Source organism: Malus domestica, chromosome 09 (assembly GCF_042453785.1).
Source record: "Malus domestica chromosome 09, GDT2T_hap1".
NCBI classification, from domain to species: domain Eukaryota; kingdom Viridiplantae; phylum Streptophyta; class Magnoliopsida; order Rosales; family Rosaceae; genus Malus; species Malus domestica.
In genome coordinates, this window is record NC_091669.1 from 30,055,919 (window position 1) to 30,078,525 (window position 22,607).

General features: G+C 38.1%; 1 protein-coding gene and 1 long non-coding RNA gene across 19 annotated transcripts; one reads left to right on the plus strand and one right to left on the minus strand.

The window, feature by feature from the left end:
* Window positions 1–874: 874 nt before the first annotated feature.
* Window positions 875–4,628, minus strand: LOC103444449 (uncharacterized). Of its 18 annotated transcripts, none has more exons than XR_011571314.1 (11): window positions 4,262–4,625; window positions 4,085–4,122; window positions 3,919–3,981; window positions 3,454–3,504; window positions 3,245–3,319; window positions 3,111–3,144; window positions 2,850–3,012; window positions 2,084–2,204; window positions 1,775–1,840; window positions 1,149–1,342; window positions 875–1,038 (listed from the first exon to the last, which is right to left on the minus strand). It is a non-coding gene; the product is annotated as an uncharacterized lncRNA (long non-coding RNA). The 18 variants fall into 18 exon arrangements; XR_011571305.1 differs by having other exon boundaries at window positions 875–1,035; window positions 1,775–1,856; XR_011571303.1 differs by lacking the exon at window positions 1,149–1,342 and having other exon boundaries at window positions 1,775–1,856; window positions 3,258–3,319; window positions 4,262–4,628.
* Window positions 4,629–5,211: 583 nt separating this feature from the next.
* On the plus strand, window positions 5,212–9,508 carry LOC103444448 (uncharacterized). Its single transcript, XM_008383379.4, has 11 exons — window positions 5,212–5,645; window positions 5,734–5,793; window positions 5,880–6,047; window positions 6,552–6,618; window positions 7,043–7,293; window positions 7,421–7,498; window positions 8,048–8,081; window positions 8,526–8,638; window positions 8,945–8,986; window positions 9,065–9,142; window positions 9,220–9,508. Exons 1-11 carry the CDS (start codon window positions 5,436–5,438, stop codon window positions 9,274–9,276), a joined length of 1,158 nt encoding a protein of 385 aa, XP_008381601.1. The 5' UTR covers window positions 5,212–5,435; the 3' UTR covers window positions 9,277–9,508.
* The last annotated feature ends 13,099 nt before the right edge of the window (window positions 9,509–22,607 follow it).

Sequence of the window (22,607 nt, forward strand, 5' to 3'; positions counted from 1 at the left end):
CCCAATGTAGGACTCATTTTTTTATAATCTCATTTATTTCATAATTTTCCTTCAACATTAGTCTCAATTAGTTGTATGCTCTGAACACATTTCCGTATTTGCATATTTCATTCTCTAAACACGTTCTCGTATTTTAGTCACGTTCATCCTTCATTTATAACTTGCATGCATGTTAAAATGGCTTCGTCACCCTCGGGTGTCGGCCAGCACGTGCCTATCCTAGTATTTGGAGATATCGGGGTTAGGGCATGTCATAATCCGATTTCGGGAAATTTCAGAATTCATCTAGGTCCCACATGGTTTTTGATTCCTCCCACGTTAATAAACACCGGTGTAATCTATAGTTGGAATTCAATTCCTCTTTTTTTATTCCCATTACTTGCTCTCATTTTTGTCTCTTCCTCCCTTGCTTTTCTCTCAATCTTGAACTGTTGCCTCCTTAGTTTCCTGCAACTTCCACACTTTTGACCAAGCAAAAGCTCCTCTATACTCTCTTCCAACAAGTAATTCCTCATTTCCTCCCTCATTTCTGATTCCACTTTGGAATTCGTTTCCCTCTTTCGTCAACGCGTTTGCAATTTGAATTTAGAATTTTGATTTCAGGTATTGTGCTGGAAGTTTTTGGACTGATTTCAATTTCGCTTTTGATTTCGAATCCGTCGAATTTAGTAGATTTGATTGATTGGATTTGTCACCATCGGTTTAATTAAAATTTGAGAGATGATATAGTAGAAGTCATTTTTGGGTGCAGAGGATTTTGCAGAGTTTTAGTTCGTTGAAATTTGAGAGACAGAGGCGATGGGATGGGGAGTATGGCTTTCTTTTCTAGATTTGACTAGAAATTACCACCCGCGCGTTGCTGCGGGATTAGAAATTGTATAAAAGATTATATTTGACATATGTAAAGTAAAGAATTGTTTCAATTTAGGTACAATGAATTGAAAGTCTAAGCAATCGTACTCAATGTTGTGAGAATAAGGCTTTTGGCTGAAATAACACTGCCTTTATGTTTGTTCCCTTCCACCATTGCAATTCCTGCTAGAATATCAACAAATTCACAAAACATACAAAAAAATTACTGATATTGTGATATATTCACATAACGTCTCTCTGTTAAATGTAAGACAAACTATAAGTTTCTGCTTTACCAAACCAGGGAGGAGAAACATGGGACGCCTGGATTGTTGAATAAAAACTGAGAGACGCTTGTAAAATGCTTACTGCTTCTTTCATCAATTCTTCTTGATCTTTAACCTTTTTTTTTTTGTCAAAATGATCTTTAACTTTTGACTTGTGTAGATTAGAAACGCATGGATTTTCCTTTGTAAACTACATTTTAGATCTAAAAACGAAACAAATTTATTACAAAAAAAGGAATGCAATGTTAGAAACATGGGTAATTACACAATCAAAATAGTAACCTCAAAATTCATATGATCTGACCTAAACAAATTAAAATGATTTGCTTATTTTGCTAAAGAATTAACAAATTTGGTATAATTTATGAGACTAATTGCAAAGATGGATACAACACTTTAAACAACTATAAATTTTATAGAAAAGCTTTTCAAGAGTTTAGTTGGAGAAGGCAGTATCTGAAATACATCACTCAGAAGAAAAAGATCAAACTTACAATGCTTAATTCTACATATTAAATTTTGTAATGCAGTTTGAATAGATGACCACATTGTTGAATAATATTATCAAATTCAACAGATCTACTGATCTTAAAAATTATTGGAGAACAAAATTTAGACATGTAAAATTCAAATACCTGTAATTGAAGAAAATGAAGTGTTGGAAACTGGAATTCATCGATTAAAAATTCATATAAGCTTTCCTGTAAAGTAACCAAACTAATTGCAGCAATGTTATACATTGACATACGCAAAAATATGAACACGTTTATACACAAACATATATATTGACATAGCAAGAGTATAATCTTATTTGTTCCACTTTAAATTCTCTACTATATTATTTATATTCATTCATTTTCTACATAACTAATTTTTCCTTCACATAAACATAAATGGCCGAAAGAATAGATGCTTAGATATTAAAAACCAATGGAAAAACTTACTGCTCATAGATTCCAACACCAATGCAAAAACATCCATAATAGTCTTGGGGAAAGTTTCAAATATGATTGCACCCTCTAAAGCTTTATGAAGCACTGAAGATAAATTTTTGTGGTCCGATCCCTAAAAGAATCAGGAGGTCAGATATTAGTAACATGGTTTCAAAAAGAGTTGTTAGAAGAAGGATAAAAAATTTGTAAGCACAAAGTCATATTCTATTATATTCTAATTTTTAATATTTCATTAGTGTTCGAAAAACCTGCTAATGCTCACTATTTACAACATGTGCCACTTTGACAATAGCCAAGCAGTGATTCATGTAATCATGAGTGTGTGTGTTTCCAAATAACCAAACAAAGTAGCTACAATAACACTACCTTAAAACGATACTTCAGCCCTCTCTGAGGAGAACGATTGACGCAAGAAATGCCACAACCACATTTTGGATCACATTTATAAATCACTTTAGCCTTCGAAAGTAAGTAAAGTACATTTCTTACTGCAATTATGAACAGCTATAGTGCGTGAGCTTTGAATGTGTTGGTATAACATGCTTTTTAACAAATTAAAGTGTTTTTGGTTGGGTTATAATTATCTAATCGAGTTTATGCATAAAAATATACACCAATATTTCTAACCAAATCATTCCCTCTAATACGATAATATCAATTGGTTTAGCCAAGTTCAACATTTATTTGTCTAAATCTTTGTTTATTAGAATTAAAAAAAAAAAAAAAACATCTAAAACTTTGCTTTGAGCTTGCTTACTTTGTGATCAGTTTGGACTTGGATTGGTATATGGTAATAAATCAGTAGGGACACCAGTAGTGGTAAATGGCTCCACTGAGTGTGCTCCATGTCACTAATCGTGTTCTTCGCCAATTATCTATAGTTGAGCAACATATTCAGATATTTTCTTGATGGCTTCCACCTACAAAGGTAAAAGCAGAACATCAAAAATCATGCCGCAAGTGTCTCTGTAGAACCTTTTCAACTAAAGGAAAAATAAAGGAGGGTATCAACACTGACCTACGAACTACACATCTTTGTTCTTCTCAACAACCTGTTAGTCGTAAATTCGAAGATGAACATAGCATAATAAGATTGTTAATTTATAACACGAACTAAACGATGTTACAGGTACAAAATATAATCACCTAAACCTTATCATCTTACACTGCAAGTTGAGCAGAGCTTTTCATTTGTCGATTTCTCAAGCGACAATGCAAGCTCCATTGCTGCATCAAAAACAGGACCGAGAGGTCATCAAATCCAATACAGAGAGCAGATGAAATTGAACCCAAAAGGCAAAAGCCTTCTCTAACAAAGAGATACATATAAACAGTTGTTTGGGATATAAATATGGGTGTACCTGGAAAGATTAAAAAAGGTTTCTGAGTTCCCAAGCAGGAGCCTCCAAATCCTTTCAATTCAACAAATATTACAGCAAAACAAAAAAGCTCTATAAGTCAATTAACAACTAAAACATGAAAAAAAAAAAAATCAGAAAAATCACCAAACCCAATTTTCAATCACTTAAAATTAGATCGAGAGAGAGTACTGTTGAGATAAAAAATTAACAATCATGCTTTTCTTTCATAGCAAGCAAGAAGAGACTAAATTCCCCGTAAGCCCTAATTTAATAAAGCACCAAACAAAGGCAAAATGAGAGAGGAAACCCAAAAACAATTACAGCATAAAAAAAATGTGAAGATCAAAACTTTGAGAGCAAAACCTAAGTTTTAAGAAAATAAATTTAATGAACAGAACACCACCCCTAAAAAATTATTATGTTGAACAAAAAACCAATAGAAAAAAATAGATTTTATATACATACCTTCAACACAATGGGCTTGCAAAATTGTGGACGAAAGCCCCAAAATTGGAGAAGAAGCATTTCCTGAAACCAAAAACCCAACCAAATAAGCGCACTGACCAAACCCCAAAATGAAAAAAAAAATAAAAAATTTAAAGACAAAATTCATCTCTAAATCGAAAACCACCTGCAGACGAAAGCCCAAAATTGGAGCAGAAGCGTTTCCTGAAATATAAAACCTATCCAAATAAGCGCAGCCCCAAAATTTTAAAAAAAAAGAAAAAAGTTTAATGATAAAATTTATCTCCAAATCGAAAACCACCAAAAAAATGAATCACATAAGCTTAAAAAACGAAAAACTCACCAGAACACGTTAGACTACGCAAAGAAAAAATGGATTTCAATCGAATTGAAAAAGGCAGAAATCTGTAGCCCCTAAACCATTCACGAATTGAGCAATTTTTCGGGAAAAATAACGAAGCTGAATAATCAGATGGAGAAACTTGCTAAGTGTGGACAGCAAGAACAACACCGGCGTGGAAGAGAAAAAAAGCTACGTTCGACAATTTGCAGAAACTGAGGAAGCAGAGAGAGAGGCGAACGAAAAGAAAAAGCAAAGAATGGAGGGAAAGAGGCAAACGGAAAAAAAAAACCAACGAAGAAATCGAAGAAGAAGGACCGGCGATGATAGACGCGTGGCCACTGAGGGCAATGCACATCCGTCTCACGATGACCAACACGTGTATAGGAGGAGTCTAGAAGCAAATAGAAAAGGGGTGTGTTATCCACACACTTCATTTTACTTCTCACATATGTCCGTTGATCTTCTTCAATTCATCCGATCCGACGGCCGAAAATTAAAAAGGTGTGTGAGAAGTAAAATGGGGTGTGTGGATATCACACCCCATAGAAAACTGCGGCTTTTCCATCCTTCTCCCCCTCCTTTCGCGATGAGCAACACGTGTATAGAAGGGGTAAAATCATAAATTAACTGTTCAGAACAAAAAGTTAAGCTGAGAAAAAGAAGCAGGTGAGGGTTATTTTCGTTAATTTACTGCTCGTGAACAGTATTTTTCACCGGGTTTTAGTATATAGATAATTTGCGACGGTTTAGGGATGCAAATGCGGTAGGGTTGCGAAGATGAAGGGTCTAATTAGGAGAGAGGATTCTCGTCGGATCCTCCAATCACAACCGTTCATCGTATAATTTCTGAAAGCACAATACACGATGAACGGATGTGATTGAAGGATCTAGATCCTAAAAAAGATTCTTTTGATCCTCACAAAAAGGATCTGCGACGATCCTCCTGGTCTAATTAGTGAATGGACAGGTGTCACGAAATGCAGAAGCTTTGAACTCGACAGCTCATCCGGCAAAAATATCGCCACGTAGTTAGTGATTGTTCGCGAACCTTCGCCGTTTTCGTTTCCCCTGCGACTCTGTTCCACCGCCGAATGTATGCAAGCCATCGCCGAAACCATCTTTAAACTCCTAACGACGTCGTGTTGGGACTGAGTCTCTCTCCTCCTCTGCGACAATGGAAGAGTCGGCCAAAGGTCAAGGAACTGTGACGTCACTCTCCTCCTTGTTCCCCGTAGAAGACGCACAGAAAGCAGCGAAGCGCGTGGAGGACACGATCGCCGAGAAGCAGCAGCAGCTCGACCACCTCCGAGGCTTCACCGCCGACAACACCAGCCTCGTAAATCTCGTCATGAAACTCCCCGACCACCTCCACCACGATATTATGGTAAACCCTAAACCCTACTCCACCAAATCCCAATCCCCCAATTCTTTTTTTTTTCTTAGAAAAATTAAATTAATTGCTTATTTTTTAGGTTCCGTTTGGCAAGGCAGCCTTTTTCCCTGGGCGTTTGGTGCACACCAATGAGTTTCTGGTAAGATTCTTGTTGCCAAATTGAGTAGTTTTGATTGTCTCAACAGCAGCCAAACAGGGTGTTATTGAGTGACTTGTTTGCTACAGGTTCTGCTAGGGGAAGGTTACTATGCGGAAAGGACGTCGAAGCAAACAGTGGATATTTTGATGAGGAGGGGGAAGGAATTGGACTCCCAAGTGGATTCCCTCAATGCCGTTCTTGCTGATCTCAAATTCGAGGCTTCCTTTATTGACTCTACAGCCTCTGAGGCCGCGGTAATGCCCAAATTTAACTCTCTAATTTTTCTTATCCATACGTTGTTGAATATGGTTGAAATTTTGTTCCTTTGCTTGTGTGACATAGTGTACCTTTCAATTGGGTTTCTAATACAATCACAATATACCGAAAAAGTAATGCTTATTGTCTCTACATTGAAGCTTGCATCCCAAAGTAATTTAAACTAGTCAACAGCAGTTTTCTTTTAACTTTGCCAATAACATTACCAGCAGGACAGGTAATGTCGCAAATGTGTCACATTCATATGCGACTGCATTTTATTAGTTATAGCGCATAACAAAAACTATATATATATGTTTTCAATAGCTATGGGTTCCCAAAAGGTTCTTTTTAGTGGTTAGTAAGTAAGTTTCTTTTTCGCTAAATTGTAAATTTTTGGTGTTTATATCGGAGATAGTTGATTCCCTAAAAATTCAGTTTATTGTAAGGAATTTGTATCAGTGTGTATATGAACTTGATATTTTTTTATACTTGTACCACAGGAGGGCCTTGTGGAGATAAAGGAAGATTATGTGGAGGAAAGTTCTTCTGACGGAGAATCTGAGCTAGGCAGGTTTTCTTCCTTGTTCCCCTCAGTAAGTTAGAATGTGTTTCAAGGTGCATAGGGCTGAATCAGTTTTGTCTGCATTTTGGATTGCTCATTAGTTTTTTTTGCTGGCCGATAAGAAAAAACTATTCTTTTATCAACTTTTAGCCAGGTTGAAATTTAGACTGCATTTATACTCATTGCATTGGGGTTAAGGGCCTGTGTTCTGTTTTTTGTTTTTATTTTTTCATCTGGGGGATAACTTAACCTTTTGTTGTTTGTGGGAAGTAATTAAAAACACACCCTATTTTGTCAAATGGTTCTGAAGCATCTGATGCTGGTTTTAGAATTCTCCTGACTTTCTCATCAAAATTTGTGCCAAGAGAACCCCACTAAAGTGATTCGCCGCTCCAAGTCAATAAGTGATTGTGGTAAATTATTTTCCAGGTCCACTCAAGCAAGATTCTCCTAGTTCTACTGGAGCAGACAATACAAAAGTTTCAGATGAAGATGAAGAATATGCTCGTATACTGGCCAGGATGGATGAACTTGAGAAAGAAGAACTTGAAGCTGAAAGTGAGATAGTAAGCGAAGAAGAGCAAAGTGATAATGAAAGTGATGAAAACAAGAAAATTAAAGTTGACTTGCATCAGTTTCCGGATCATAAATCTCTTCATCAGAATGGCAAGTTTTCTGAGGTAATCTTTTGCATTTGTCTTCATACGTTGACGAAATGATAATAAAAACACATGAATATGTAGCGACTAATTTCTGTTCCAAGCCAAAAAATGGCTAACTACTCAATTTTAATCACTGATAAAATAGGAGTCAATGCCAAGAAAACCTCCAGAGACAAATGATGCAATTGCTCCCAGCAAAGAAAGTTTTATCGATCAGCGAAATGTAAGTGATGGCATTTCATGTTCCTCTTGTGCAGGTAGAGATAATAAGTGTGCTAGTTAATTTTATAGAACAGGTGTGGATGTCTCAAGAAGAGCCAGCAGTCCCAATATGTTTTATAGGACCAAGAGGTCTTACCTATATAAATCATTTCCGATATAACATGACCATTTTCTTTCGAAGTGATGCATATAATTTTTCTTTTCAAATCATAACCTATAAATTGTATAGTTTAGAGGATAAACTATTAAAATTTTAAACTGACCTCATAGTATAAACGTTGAGAATCAAATAGAATTGTAAAATGGGATATTGACTGGGTAGAGCCTGACTGGGTCATATATTCATTGAACTTGAAAATGAAATTGAATTTTTATTATAAATTTTATAGCAATCAAATAAAATATTAATTAAAGAAAAAGTTTCACTTGTTGTTCTAATGAGTTGCCTAACTTGTCTTAGATGTTATTGAGAAAATTGTTTGTTAATGTTGCAATCACTTATATGCTGTTAGTTGTCGTTATTGAATTTATCTCGATACTAATATTGCAGCGTTCTGGCCTGACAGTGCAATCGATACCTGAAGGTTAGTAACTAACATCTCTCTCTCACAGTGATAAATTGTGTTAGTGCCTTGCAGTTCACACCTTGTCCTAGGTAAAGGTAGAACCTTTCCCCTTTTTCTATCTCCGCCAATGTGCTTTTGAAGTTTATTGCCAAGAATGACGAACTTTCTTACTTTTGGTAATTTCTTTTTAAGAAATAATTCTCCTTTCTACTACTGGTACTGTGAGGTGCTCATGAGTCAAGACATGCCTTTCTATTCCTAAGATGTCATGTTTTGGCAGGACAAGATGTTAATTTGTTTAATACATAGACTTGTGATACCCTACCTGTGTTTTTAAAGTTTTGGTATGAGGAGATGTATGATGTTTTATTTTGGCACACATACCACATTCTCCAATTACTGTAGTATCATTTTCAAACTTTGATCACTACTTAATTGATTCCTTAATTATGATTTACCCAGAGACAAGTTCACGTGGAAATATATTTCCGAATGCTATGAAAAGTAAATCTGAGAAAGCTTTGGTGCCTCCTAAAGTTGAGGATGTTCAAGCTGTACCATCACCTATAAGTCAGGTACAGAGCAATTACTTTTGATTTGAGCCTCGATCGTATGAATAATTCCAGTTATAACTATAAGCATTGAGCATTGTTTTACCATAAAATGCTACTCTTACTGCATAGTTGCACCATCTCTCCAACACAAATGAGACTTGTATGTGTTGGTAGGCCCTACCGTTATTAGAAAGATGGTACAAATGATGGTATAAATATGTGGTAAACGTAGCATTAGTCTCTGTTTTATTCATATGTGGGTGGCTCCACACACAAATGGTAGTTTGCAACAAATCTTGGTTATAATGGTCCTTTCTTGTTTTATAGGTTACTCTCCAAAGTTCAAAACCAAAATTTGATGATCAAAAAGTATGTTCCCATGCATTACTTTAGCAATTCAGTTAGTTATTATTTGAGTTGTTACTGTATTTACTATTTTTTGTGCAGGCATTTACAGGTTCTATAGTCGAACGTGTCCATAATTTACAGATAGATTCAAGGAACCAAACTTCTGCTACATCACAGGTAGTTTGGGCTACTACATGATAAAAATGTTTTTAGTGGCCTCTTCATTGTCTAAATTGTTGTTTTGACTGTTGCAGTCTTCTGATTCTCAACCTTCAAAGCCAGTTTCAAGATTCAGGATGCAGAGGAAATAGTTACATTGTTGCCATATGGATTAAGGAAGTGTTAACACACGAGCCATTTTAAAATCAGAATGCAAATTAGAGAAAGGAAAAGAATCATCCGCCTGATTTTATGTGGAGTAGAAAAACTATATGGAGTAGCAAAAGTTTTGCGTGACTTGAACTTTCGGATAACCTTATTTGATGAACATGTCACATCCACTTGTTTAACGAAAAACAATCGCTACCAAAGTTGGTTGATTTTTGTTCTGTGTTCAACGGTTCATTTTTTTCCTTGCTTCTCATGTTGCCTCGTTGGTAAACAACTTTTCTGAAATGTCACAAAACTTGAAACTAAGCCAAATAAGAACATGCAAATATCTTGTTATGAGACTATTGTTCACGATATGGTGAGGGTGAGTTAGAGAGATCACAATATGGTGTGAGGATGAGCTAGAGAGAGAATAAACTTCACGTTCAAATTGAATGACTTTGACAAAGCAACTTGGGGGATATATAATACTAGCCTTCAAGTGCAAAATGCATTTTTTGAATCATGGAGTGTTATGCGCGATTTACACATTTTAAATGTGTTTATATGCGTGAATTGCTTCAATATTTGTTTTATGACAAAAAAGTCAAATACTTGAACTAAATGAATAATATTAGACCATACTAAAAGAAACCCCTCATAAACCAAGCAAAGCAGCTGGATCCATATAATAAAATAGGTCTTTCAATTTCTATTTACATTCTATTGAATTCACATTAAAAATAGAGAAAAAAATATTTAACAAACAACTGATTGAATCACATTATTGTGCACGTGCGAAATGTATTATTTTTTATCATCTCTTAAAATGTTTTGAACATGTTTGAAAATAGAGAAAATAATATTTAATAAATAACTGATTGAATCACATTATTGTTTGTCCATTGTGGTACTAATTATTAAAAAAAATAGAGACAACTGATTGAATCACATCATTGTGCATGTGCGAAAGACCTTTTTTTTATCACTAATGCTACACGCCTTTTAAGATGTTTTGAATGTGTTTAAAAATAGAGAAAATAATATTTAATAAACAATTGATTGAATCACATTATTGTGCTCATGTGAAAGCCCTTTTTTTTATTACTGGTGCTACTCGCCTCTTAAGATATTTTGAACGTGTTTAAAAATTAGAGAAAATAATATTTAATAAACAACTGATTGAATCACATTATTATTAGCTAATTGTGAGGTACTACCGTACTAATTAATTAATTTTTTTAAAAAAAAACACTGTTTACATGATGAAATTACCCTTGCATTATTTGATGCATTATTTTGGGCGACTTTTGAACTTTTTTGTTTGGATGGCATTTTTGTCCTTTTTTTTTGGTGAAACCGGTGACTCAAATGGGCTTCCGACTATATATTAGTATATATATGTACATATATGCAAGGGTATTTATTAATAATAGTCAAAATTTAACATTCACTTTCATAAATGTCATTTTTTATATAATATTTCAAATGTAGCAGAAAAACCACTTAAATAGACTTAAATACCCTCAAAATTAAAACCAAATAACAAAACCCTATTAAATCAGAATTTATGAAAAATGAGAGACCTATTAAAGTTGTTAAGATCTCCTAGCTGATAGGGTTAGGTTTTCCTTGTTTCCAGGTCGTAGTGGTTTGAAGCCATGCATAATAATCCCTAGTCTTAAGGGACATGTTATCTTCTGTTTTGGACTTAGTCTTTCTCCACGATTCTAGGGCTGTAAAGTCATGGTTGTTACTTCCCATTCAGTTTGTTTTCAAGGCTATTTAATAGCCATGATTGTTTTCTAATTGAATAAGAAATATTCTCCCTGCATATTGAAGTTGTCGTGCTTTTGTTCTTGTCAAGCTCTTTGCCATTACACCTGGTTTTAACATCTGGTATCAGAGCCCCATCACGGGGCCTGACCAACAGTTTGTACCATAGCAATTAGCAAGAAGGAGTAACATGACAAGTGAGAGTAGCTTTGTGCAGCCGGCTATCCCATGGTTTGATGGCCATTACGATCACTGGAGTATGCTTATGGAGAACTTTCTGCGTTCAAAGGAATACTGGAATTTGATAGAAACTGGGATCTCTGCAGTAGCATAAGGGACAGATCTCACTGAGGGACAGAAGAAGGTGATTGAGAACCAAAAGTTGAAGGATCTGAAGGCCAAGAACTATCTGTTCCAAGCCATTGATTGCTCCATTCTGGAGACTATACTGAAAAAGGATACAACGAAGGATATTTGGGATTCCTTGAAGCAGAAGTATCAAGGGACAGCACGAGTCAAGTGTGCTCAACTTCAAGCTTTTCGCAAAGAGTTTGAAGTGCTGCGCATGAAAGAAGAGGAATCGGTGAATGACTACTTTAGGAGAACTCTCACCACAGCCAATAAGATGAGAATTCATGGCGAAAGGATGGAAGATGTGGTGATTATTGAGAAGATCCTGCGATCCATGACTTCCAAGTACGACTATGTGGTATGTTCGATCGAGGAATCGAATGATTTGGATATCCTATCCATAGATGAGCTTCAAAGTAGTCTTTTGGTGCATGAACAACGGATCAGCCGCCACACTATGGAAGAACAAGCCCTTCAGATCACTCACGGCCCTCAGCAAGGAGGAAGAAGTAGTGGAAAACGTTCGTACCGAGGAAGAGGGAGAGGAAGGGGTGGGTTTGATAAATCTACCCTAGAATGTTACAATTGTCATGAGTTAGGCCATTTTCAGTGGGCATGTCCCAAAAGAGCAAGAGATACAAAGGCCAACTTTGTCGAGACCAGTGAAGAAATGCTTTTAATGGCGTATGTAGACGGCACTGATGCTGGAAGAGATTACCTGTGGTTTCTTGACTCGGGATGTAGCAATCACATGTGTGGGAAAATAGAGTTGTTTTCAATGTTCGACAATAACTTCAGAGAAACAGTGAAGCTGGGTAATGATACGAGTCTTAATGTGCTAGGAAAGGGCAACATTCGCATGGAGATGAATGGGATTGTGCAGGTGATTACTGAAGTGTTCTTTGTACACGAGTTGAAGAACAACCTACTAAGCATCAGACAGTTTCAAGAGAAGGGTCTTGCAGTCATCATGCAACACAAAAAATGCAAGATCTACCATCCTGAAAGAGGTTTACTAATAGAGACCGAGATGACATGTAATAGAATGTTCGCCGTCATAGGTCGACGTCCATCAAAGGAGGAAAGTTGTTTCTCCACTATAACTGCAGATCAAACTCAACTCTGGCATCGTCGTTATGGTCATCTTAGTTGGACTAGTCTCAAGGTGATTCAATAAAAGAATATGGTGCATGGACTGCCTCAGTTGAAGGCTCCCTTGAATGTTTGTGAAGACTGCTTGATTGGAAAACAACATCGCGATCCTTTTCCAAAGGAAAACGTATGAAGGGCATCCGGAGTGCTTCAGCTTGTGCATGCAGACATATGCGGGCTGATAAATCCAATATCGAATAGCAAAAAAAGGTATCTCATAACCTTTATCGATGACTTTAGCAGAAAAACTTGGGTTTATTTCTTGGTTGAAAAATCATAAGCATTTGCAAGCTTTAAGTCCTACAAAGCTAGGGTTGAGAAAGAAACTGGTGCATTCGTAAGGAATCTTCGAATTGATCGTGGAGGGGAGTTTACTTCACAAGAATTCACTCACTTATGTGATGAGAATGGTATTCAAAGGCAATTAACAGCTGCATATACACCTCAACAGAATGGGGTCGCAGAGAGAAAGAATCGCACTGTCATGAATATGGTGCGCATCATGCTGTCAGAGAAACAAATTCCAAAGAAATTCTGGCCTGAGGCAGTAAACTGGACAGTGCACATTTTGAATAAAAGTCCAACACTTTCCGTAAGAAGCAAGACTCCCGAAGAAGCCTGGAGTGGACACAAGCCTTCAGTAAGTCACTTTAGGGTTTTTGGATGGATCGCCCATGTCCATATACCTGATAGCAAGAGAGTCAAGCTTGATGCCAAAAGTCTGAAATGTATACTACTTGGAGTAAGTGAAGAATCTAAAGCCTACAGATTATTTGATCCCGTTGCCAAAAAAATAATTGTAAGTCGAGACATGGTGTTTGAAGAAGACCAAAGGTGGAATTGGGATGACAGTCACAAGGAAACTATCTTGGCGGATCTAGAGTGGGAGGAAGAAGAAGAACAAGGTACAAATGAAAGTCTTGGCGAAGAAAGTGATGAACAAGAAAGCATGAGGTCAGTTCAAGGTGACTCATTCGAAGAAGAAGATTCTTCAATTGATGGGAACACTTTTCATGCTAGACGAAGTCGAAGACCACCAACGTGGATGCATGATTATGTAAGTGGTCAGGGCCTATCTGATGAAGAACACGGCGATATGGCTCATCTAGCCCTATTTTCTGACAATGATCCATTGACGTACGAGGAAGCAGTAAAGAGTGACAAATGGAGACAGGCTATGAATGTAGAGATCAAAGCTATCGTGAAGAATAACACATGGGAACTCGTTGAACTTCCACCTAGAGTAAAAATGATCGGAGTCAAATGGGTTTTTAAAACGAAGCTCAATGAAAAAGGTGAAGTGGACAAATATAAGGCTCGACTTGTCGTGAAAGGGTATAGTTAAAAGTATGGAGTGGATTATGCCGAGGTGTTTGCACCAGTAGCTCGTTTGGATACCATTCGAGCAATTATCTCACTTGCTGCATGCAAGAGTTGGATCATCTACCAACTAAACGTTAAATCTGCATTTTTGCATGGAGAGATAGATGATGAAGTATTCGTGGATCAACCACCGGGCTATGAACAACAGGGACATGAAGCTAAGGTATATCGACTGAAGAAGGCGCTGTATGGGCTCAAACAAGCCCCTCGAGCTTGGTACAGTCGAATAGAAACTTACTTTGGTCGGGAAGGCTTTGAGAAGTGTCCTTATGAGCACACCTTGTTCATTAAAAGGGGCGATGGAGGTAAATTTTTGGTTGTGTGCCTTTATGTTGATGATCTTATATTCATTGGTAATGATGAGACCATGTTTGAAAGCTTTAAAAAATCCATGATGGATGAATTTGACATGACTGGTCATGGAAAGATGAGGTATTTCCTTGGGATTGAAGTTTTGCAAAGAAGGGATGGTATCTTTATCAATCAGCGGAAGTATGCTCAGGAGGTTTTGGAGAGGTTCAGTATGGATCAGTGCAATCCGATGCATAATCCGATTGTTCCTAGTTCCAAATTAACCAGGGATGAAAACTGAGTAAGAGTTGATGAGACATTCTACAAACAAATAGTAGGAAGCCTCATGTATTTGGCTGCCACTCGTCCTGATTTAATGTTTGTCGTGAGTTTGGTCAGCAAATATATGGAATGACTTACAGAAACACATCTACAAACAGCGAAAAGGGTACTACGGTATGTGAAGGGTACAATTAGTTTTGGAGTGTTCTACAAAAAGGGAGGAACTGAAGAACTCGTTGGCTACACATATAGCGATTATGTCGGTGATCAGAACGATAGAAAGAGCATATCTGGGTATGTTTTTACTCTGAGTTCAGGAGCAATTTCTTGGTCTTCAAAGAAACAACCAGTAGTCACTTTCTCAACTACCGAGGCTGAATTCATCGCTGCAGCATCTAGTGCTTGTCAAGCTGTGCAGTTAAGAAGAATCTTGGAGCAGCTTAATCATGGTCAATACAAACCAACGGTGATTCATTGCGATAATGTTTCAGCAATTAAATTGTCAAAGAATCCAATCATGCATGGTCGGAGCAAACATATTGACGTACGATTTCATTTTCTTCGAAATATCGTCAAAGATGAAGTTGTTGAATTAGTGCAATGTTCAACTCAGGAGCAAGTTGAATTAGTGCAATGTTCAACTCAGGAGCAAATTGCAGATATCCTGACAAAACCACTAAGGCTCGAAGTGTTCGTGAAGATGCGTGATCTCATGGGTATCTGCGAATGTCCAGGGGTAAACTGAATGTTGATAGAATTCAGTTTAAGGGAGGATGTTAAAGTTGTTAAGATCTCCTAGCTGATAGGGTTAGGTTTTCCTTGTTTCTAGGTCGTAGTGGTTTGAAGCCATGCATAATAATCCCTAGTTTTAAGGGACATGTTATCTTCTGTTTTGGACTTAGTCTTTCTCCACGATTCTAGGGCTGTAAAGTCGTGGTTGTTATTTCCCATTCAGTTTGTTTTCAAGGCTATTTAATAGCCATGATTGTTTTCTAATTGAATAAGAAATATTCTCCCTGCATATTAAAGTTATCGTGTTTTTGTTCCTGTCAAGCTCTTTGCCATTACACCTGGTTTTAACAAGACCACTATGTCATAATGTTCCCAGCCAATATTCATGAAATCAAGGATCTTAGAATAACAGAAATCTTGAAGGCGACTGACAATTTCAATCATGCAAAGATGTTTCAGGTTCTTGCTGTCTATGATGTATGCTTCAGGTTCTTTCTGCTAAATCAGCAGATAGAGAAAAAGGAGAGGGAAGAGGAGAGGGTGTAGGGATTGGGAATGGGAAGGAGCACAATGGGCCTCTATGTATTGTGGGAAGAAGGAAAAGTACAAGTACCCAAAAATTAGCATGGACGCAAAATTTTGTTTATAGTTTGTTAATTATTTTTGAATATTTCGAATTATTTCTCTTTTTGAGGGGCTGAAAATGGTTGAGAAAAAAACAGAGCCATGTGGGTGTTCCCGGCTGTTTGGCTCCCCTTACGGCTAATAAGGTAAGGATAGAAAACGCAGTTGGCTAACAGACAAAAAGTGAAAGGGCAAATATCTAAAAGGGGGATAGCAGAACAGACAGAGGAATTTTCGTAAAAAAGAGACTATGTCGCTCGAGCGAAGCGAGAGGTTAAGAGGTATAGAGGGGGCAATGATAGGTAAATTAGGTTAATCCCTCTCACCAAGACTAGTTGTCTTAGAAGGAGTTGCAACCTAAAGGGTTATTCCTGATCTTTCCTGTTTTGAAATCTATTCCTAAGAAAGGAAAGGAAGATGTTAATTTGTGATTGAGCAGGTGTGGAATGGAAGGGCTTTGAAGAAGAGATGCTTCAGGTTCTTGCTGTTTAGGATGTTTGCTTGATTGAAATTGTTAGTAGCCTTCAAGATTTCAGTTATACTAAGAAGATCTTTGATTTCATTGGTATTGGCTGAGAACACCATGACATAGTGGTCTCTCATTTTTCCTAAATTCTTATCTAATAGGTTTTGTTATTTGGTTTAATTTTGAGAGTATTTAGGTCTATTGAAGTGGTTTTTATGCTATTTTTGAAACATTTTATAAAAAAAAATGACATTTATGAAATTGAATGTTAAATTTTGGCTATTATTGATAAATACTTTGCAAGGGTATATGCAAACACCTTTTCTGGAGAAGTGTTCATTAGGGAAAGTTACAGCTTCTCCCAATGGATATAATGTTTTTAATATATCCTATCGATCATGTTCTTTTAGAATTAATTATTAACTTATTTCAGTATAATTATGTGTATGTCATTACATCAATATTATGGTATACCTACACACATAATTACACAAATTATAAAAATCATATTATCATAATCATATTCCAACATAAATACAAACTTTTGTGGTCATATTGGATTAAAAAAGCACTTATTTGCTAGGACTTGGATTAAAGTCGTCAACAAGAGATTGACGCAAGTTGGTTGGTATAAAATCTTGAGAAGCAAGAGCCCTTGCATATAAGAAACTTTTTCAGTACGTCCATCATCCTAGAAGAAGTAATTCTCGTTTAGAAGAAGTAAATATCCAGATAGACAACTAAGATTAATATGTAAGCACGGATTACCACAAAAATATTAAAAAAATAAAGCTTCGTGCAAATGTAGAAGATGTAGGATTCTCTCCCCTATTTTTTCCCCTTCCTTTCCCTCATCTTTTATTTGAACGGTCACAGTTAAATCATGTCAACATCTTATATTAATTTTTTTTATAGAAAGAGAGAGACAAAATAAAGAATATGAGAGAAGGGGATGGAAAATGATGGAAAAAAAAGGGAGAGAATCCTAGTCCAATGTAGAAAGCGGACAAGGTTAAACATGTTGGATATATGTCAACAATCCGTAATAAAATAAATATGCTAATAATAAATATGAATAAATATATTCCAGAGACTCAACAAGATGAAATATTAATTAAGCAGAATAACAAAAGATCGAGGCTTGCGTACCGTAATGTCCTTGAAACAGAAATTTCGCCCCTACTCAATGCTTGTAGTTCTACGGACGTTTGCTTCACCAGGATTTAATGATCTAAGTCAAAAATTCCAGCACCGGAAAATTGACTTTTGGCGAATATTAATGTGGTTCTCTCAGAAAAGATGTTTATGATTGTAGGAGAAGATTTATGATTTTTCTGTGTTTTAAATGCCATGCAGATGGATGTATATATAATGTGATTATACCTGTTCGCAACAGGTATAAGGAAGGGATGCATATGTTGGGAGACATCTGCTAAAAAGGGTGTTTTTGTTACTCCAATCACTTTCTATAAAGGACAAAGCTTTATAAAGTGATAAAATCTTTTAGGAATGACCAATGTGGGACAAAGAAATTTCTACTCAAACTACTCAAATTTCCAACAAAAAATTCTTTACCTTTTCTACAAAAAAAAAAAAAAAGAAAAAAGAAAAAAAAAAGAAAAAGAAAAAAAAGAAGACATGGACTACATAATTTATCAGAAAAGTTGGCAACGTGAACAACTTAAAAAAAAAAAACTATAACCCCTAAACAATGCACGAAGAGGTTCTGGCATTAACTAGAATATTTTAATAAATTAATTTGACGTGGTTGGTACTAATAAAGGTGTTGAAATTAAAGTTGGCAGTGAAATTAATATAAGTTCACAAGTCATAGTAGCATGTCATATATACTCGAATTAGATAGAAATATTTGTGAAATAATCGTGATACACTTACGAAGTACCCATTTACCACTGATGGGCTTTCTTCCATTAGGTAGATCAACTAGTTCTCAAACTCTATTTTTCTTGATGGAATCTAGTTCTTTAGTATGATATATTTGGCATCGGAGATTCTTCGGCCAAAGTCCCCCTAATTCATCATGGACGCGTGAGGCTCTTGGCCTTGATCTTAGGTGTTAATTGTTTTGCAGGTGCATTTTCGTCCAAGAAGGAGAAGGCGGAAATTTGCATCCACAAATTAGTGCTTTCATTGAGAGTCTTGATTCACACGCTCGTAGAAGACTCTCGCATTCAAGGTTTCTAATTTTTTTTCATTCGTAGATTTTTCGTACTTTCCTATTTCTAGAATTTTTTATACAAACATTCTTTGAATAAACGTAAAAGAAAAGTATAATGACAAGAGATTCGGAAACCACGACGAATGGAAATTCCAATGTTAAAAAATTTGGACCACGGCGGTCCACGAAGCTTAACACGACGACGAGTGGAGTGGCACCACCCCCACGAGGCACCACCGTGGCAGCCACCATGATGGCCACCATGGCAGCAACCACCGTGGCCACCTTTGGTAGGCCCACAACTCATAGGAAGCAGCAAGCCCAGGTGCCAAGGGCAGCCCATGCCGCTGCCCCAGCATCGCAAGCCCAAGCTCAACGCACTGCCCAAGGCCCGCATGCCCAAGTAGTGCCAACCCAGCGCCCAGCGCCGCTTCACACCACACAGACCCAAGACCAAGGTGAGTCGACCCAAGCCTCGACCTGGCGTGAGCCTAACCCGCACTCGAGCCGAGCTTAGGCCTAGCATCCATGTGCGCTACACACGGGGCAGCTTACTTCCGTGAAGTCCCAAGTAGGCCAAACCGGTCCAAGAACAGTTTAACCATCTCAACTTTAGATTTCTGGGTTGACGATTGAACCGGGGGCATTCTCACCACATTTTTTCACGGATTTGATATTTCCCAACTCAAATTTCGCCCCCGGAGTCTACCACACTTTCATTACTCAAGGAGACACATTCTGTCCAAGCTATTCCAACCCATATGGCGAATAACACTTGTCTCAACAAGTCATAGAGTTGACAAGCGCCCTCGCACAACAGACGACCTTGGTGAATCAGCTCTTGCAGCTCATCGAGGTGCAACGTGCCCCGGACGAGGTGTCCCGAAGTAGGACAAGGGTAGACAAAGAACCTCTCCAGTAGTGTCCTAGAAAGCAGCCACTCGACTAGCCATGAACCGAGCATTCCGGCAATGTACATTCCTGACTGGCCCTCTGAGATAGCGTATACTCCTGTCTTAGCACGCAAAGAAGCGTGCATTCTCGGTTAGGCCTACGGAATAGCATACACTAACGGTTAGGACCACACTCCAATAATCAACATGAGCAACCTTCTAGGCGAAGTTTTCATTCACGGCTAGGCTCGCAAGAAACATCCTTCACCTTACATCAGAGTAGGCAGCATGACGGACGAAGAGAAGCAGTCACTCAATCCGACTTAAGTTCAACTGGCAACCTACGAGGGATTCACTCGCTTGCTAGGGATATATCATGTGAACTACAGTCGGGGTATAGATGAGCCGAACTTATAAATGAGCAACCTAGATCAGCAGGTCAAGACCGGGGGCAACCGAAACCTCCGCTACCCCAACAAAGGAAAATTCAAGAAGAAGTAGAAATGCTATTGATTGAGCGATTGCATGATTTCCAAAGCAACGAGGTCACCGATGAGGCATTACGATGAGACATGACCAACATGAGCAGGTCACCCATCACGGATGAGATCGAGTAGGCAAAACCTTCACGCAATAACATGCCACTTTCACATCCTTTAAAGGAGATGAAGATCTGGAGAGACACTTAAAACACTACCGAAGCATGATGGTCCTTTATCGGAACAACGATGCCCATATGTGAAAGATATTTGCCACCACTTTGCAAGGAAAGGCGCATGATTGGTTCCACACCCTACCTCCATGATCCATCCGGAATTTTAAGCTTTCCTTGGTTTTCACCAAAGAATACCCATCTTACTGCTCGATAAAAAAAGTCCGACCATTTGTTCAATGTCAAGAAGAATCTAGAGGAGTTGCCCTGCGACTATGTGAAGAGGTTCAAAGTAAAGAAGAGGAAGACAGTCAGATGTGACGACTTGATAGCAAGTGCAGCCTTCCAAAAAGGACTCACAGCAGACCACCCGCTGTTTGGAGAATTAATTATGAAAGAAGATCTAACTCTAGCACACTCTTTCACTCTAGCAGAAAATCATGCACTTTGGGTTAAGGCTCGGCGAGCAGGCAAGGCACACGAGAAGCCTAGAAAAAAGTCGGCAGTAGCTAAAAAAAAAAAGGAGGACGGAAAACAGTACAATAACAAAAGCAGGCAGGGGGCTAAGTGTAGGGACCGATCCCCAATTAAAGGAGGCCTAACGCCCAAGAACTACTCAAAGTTCTCGATCCCGATCCACCAAATCTTTCGCAACATCAAAAGCGAACCATGGTTCAAACTGCCGAAACAATCGAAGGGAGATACTTCCAAGATGGACCACACCAAGTATTGCGTATTCCACCGAAGTCCCGGTCACACAATTGACGACTACTACACTGAGAATAATTACCTAGAGAAACTCATGAAGGAAGGCAAGGTTGACAGATACTTGGACAAGCCAGCTGCGCAACCTAGAAGGAACGCAGATGCTGATGAATAGCCACCCAACAAGACGATTCAGATTAATGGCATCTTCACCGAATCTGAAACACTTGGGGGCCAACAACAATTCTAAGAAGAGGAAGATCCATCATGCTTTATTAGTTTCACAAGTCTAGGCAATCAAAACACAACCTGGACTCATTATTGATTTCACCGAGCAGGATGCTGAAGATGTCGATTTCCTTCATGACGATGCACTGGTGGTATCTGTCCAACTAGCCCACACCATAGTTGACAAAATGATGGCTGATAACAGAAGTGCAGTCAACGTACTTCAGCTCTCAGTAATTCAAAAGATGGGCCTGGAAATCACAATCATACGCCGAGCGGAGGTACTCACCGGATTCAACGGACACACCTCAACTGTCATCGGCTATATCATACTTGATGTGAAAACACCGCCAGTTGTCTTAAAGTAGACGTTCACGATAGTAAGCGACCCGTCTCCCTATAATGGGATTCTAGAGCGACCTTGGTTGATAAAGTTGGAAGCCGTCACTTCTGTCAAGTATCAAAAAAATCTGATTCCGCATATGGGGATGAAGAGTTGGAGAAATCAAGTCTGACCAGGCTACATCTCGACAATGCACTGTACAATTACTAAAGGCATAAAAAAAGAAGACCTTTACCCCCCGTAGAGGTTACCGAGGTTCAAGGGAATGAAGAAGTTACCAAATAGCAATTACAGCAAGTGGATCAAGAAAATGGCATCCAAACCAACGTGCCAGCATACGAGACAGGATGGAAACCCAAGGAGAAGCCGAGCACATAATTCTTAATCCTCAACAGCCAAAGAAGACCGCAAAAGTTAGCTCACGTCTGAGCTCGAAGGAAAAGGAAGAACTTATGGTTCTTCCTTAGGGAAAATCGTGACATCTTTGCGTGGTCACCTTCCGACATACCCGACATTGATCCCAAGATAGCTTGCCACAAGCTGCACGTTGACCTTGCTGCCAAACTGGTGATCCAAAAAAGAAGACATTTCGCACCTGAGCAAGTAGCGATCATTGAAGCAGAAATTGACAAGCTATTGGAGGTCGGATTCATAGAAGAAGTAGCACACTCAGCATGGCTTGCCAACATTATGCTAGTAAAGAAGAAAGAGAAAGGAAAATGGAGGGTTTGCGTAGACTACACTAACCTTAACAAAGCATGCCCAAATGATCCTTATCCACTTCCCCGAATTGATCTATTAGTAGATTCAACTTCTGGGAACCAGCTGCGTAGCTTCTTGGACGCATACTCCGGCTACAACCAAATAGTCATGTATGAGCCCAATAAGGAGAAAACCGCGTTCGTGATTGAGCAAGGCACCTACTGCTACAAGGTTATGCCCTATGGCCTCAAGAATGCATGAGCCACTTACCAAAGATTGGTAAACATGATGTTCAAGAAGCAGATTGGAGTAACGATAGAGGTCTAGGTCAACGACATCATGGCAAAGGGTAAATAGCGGTCATACCACATCGGCATCTTAAAGGAAAGTTTCGACATCCTTAGAAAGTACAAGATGAAACTCAATCCTGCCAAATGCACATTTGGAGTATCTTCTGGCAGATTCTTAGGGTACCTAGTAACCCAACGAGGAATCGAAGCACATAACAAGCGAATCCGAGCGATCCTAAAGAAGAAATCTCCGACTACCTTGAAGGAATCAAAGCATATACCAA

Excerpts from the sequence above, each read along its gene's own strand:
- LOC103444448 (XM_008383379.4), top strand. The coding sequence starts at position 5,436 with ATGGAAGAGTCGGCCAAAGGTCAAGGAACTGTGACGTCACTCTCCTCC. Across the intron at positions 5,646-5,733 it reads ACCTCCACCACGATATTATG|GTTCCGTTTGGCAAGGCAGC; the intron begins GTAAACCCTAAA and ends CTTATTTTTTAG. Across the intron at positions 7,499-8,047 it reads GTTTTATCGATCAGCGAAAT|CGTTCTGGCCTGACAGTGCA; the intron begins GTAAGTGATGGC and ends CTAATATTGCAG.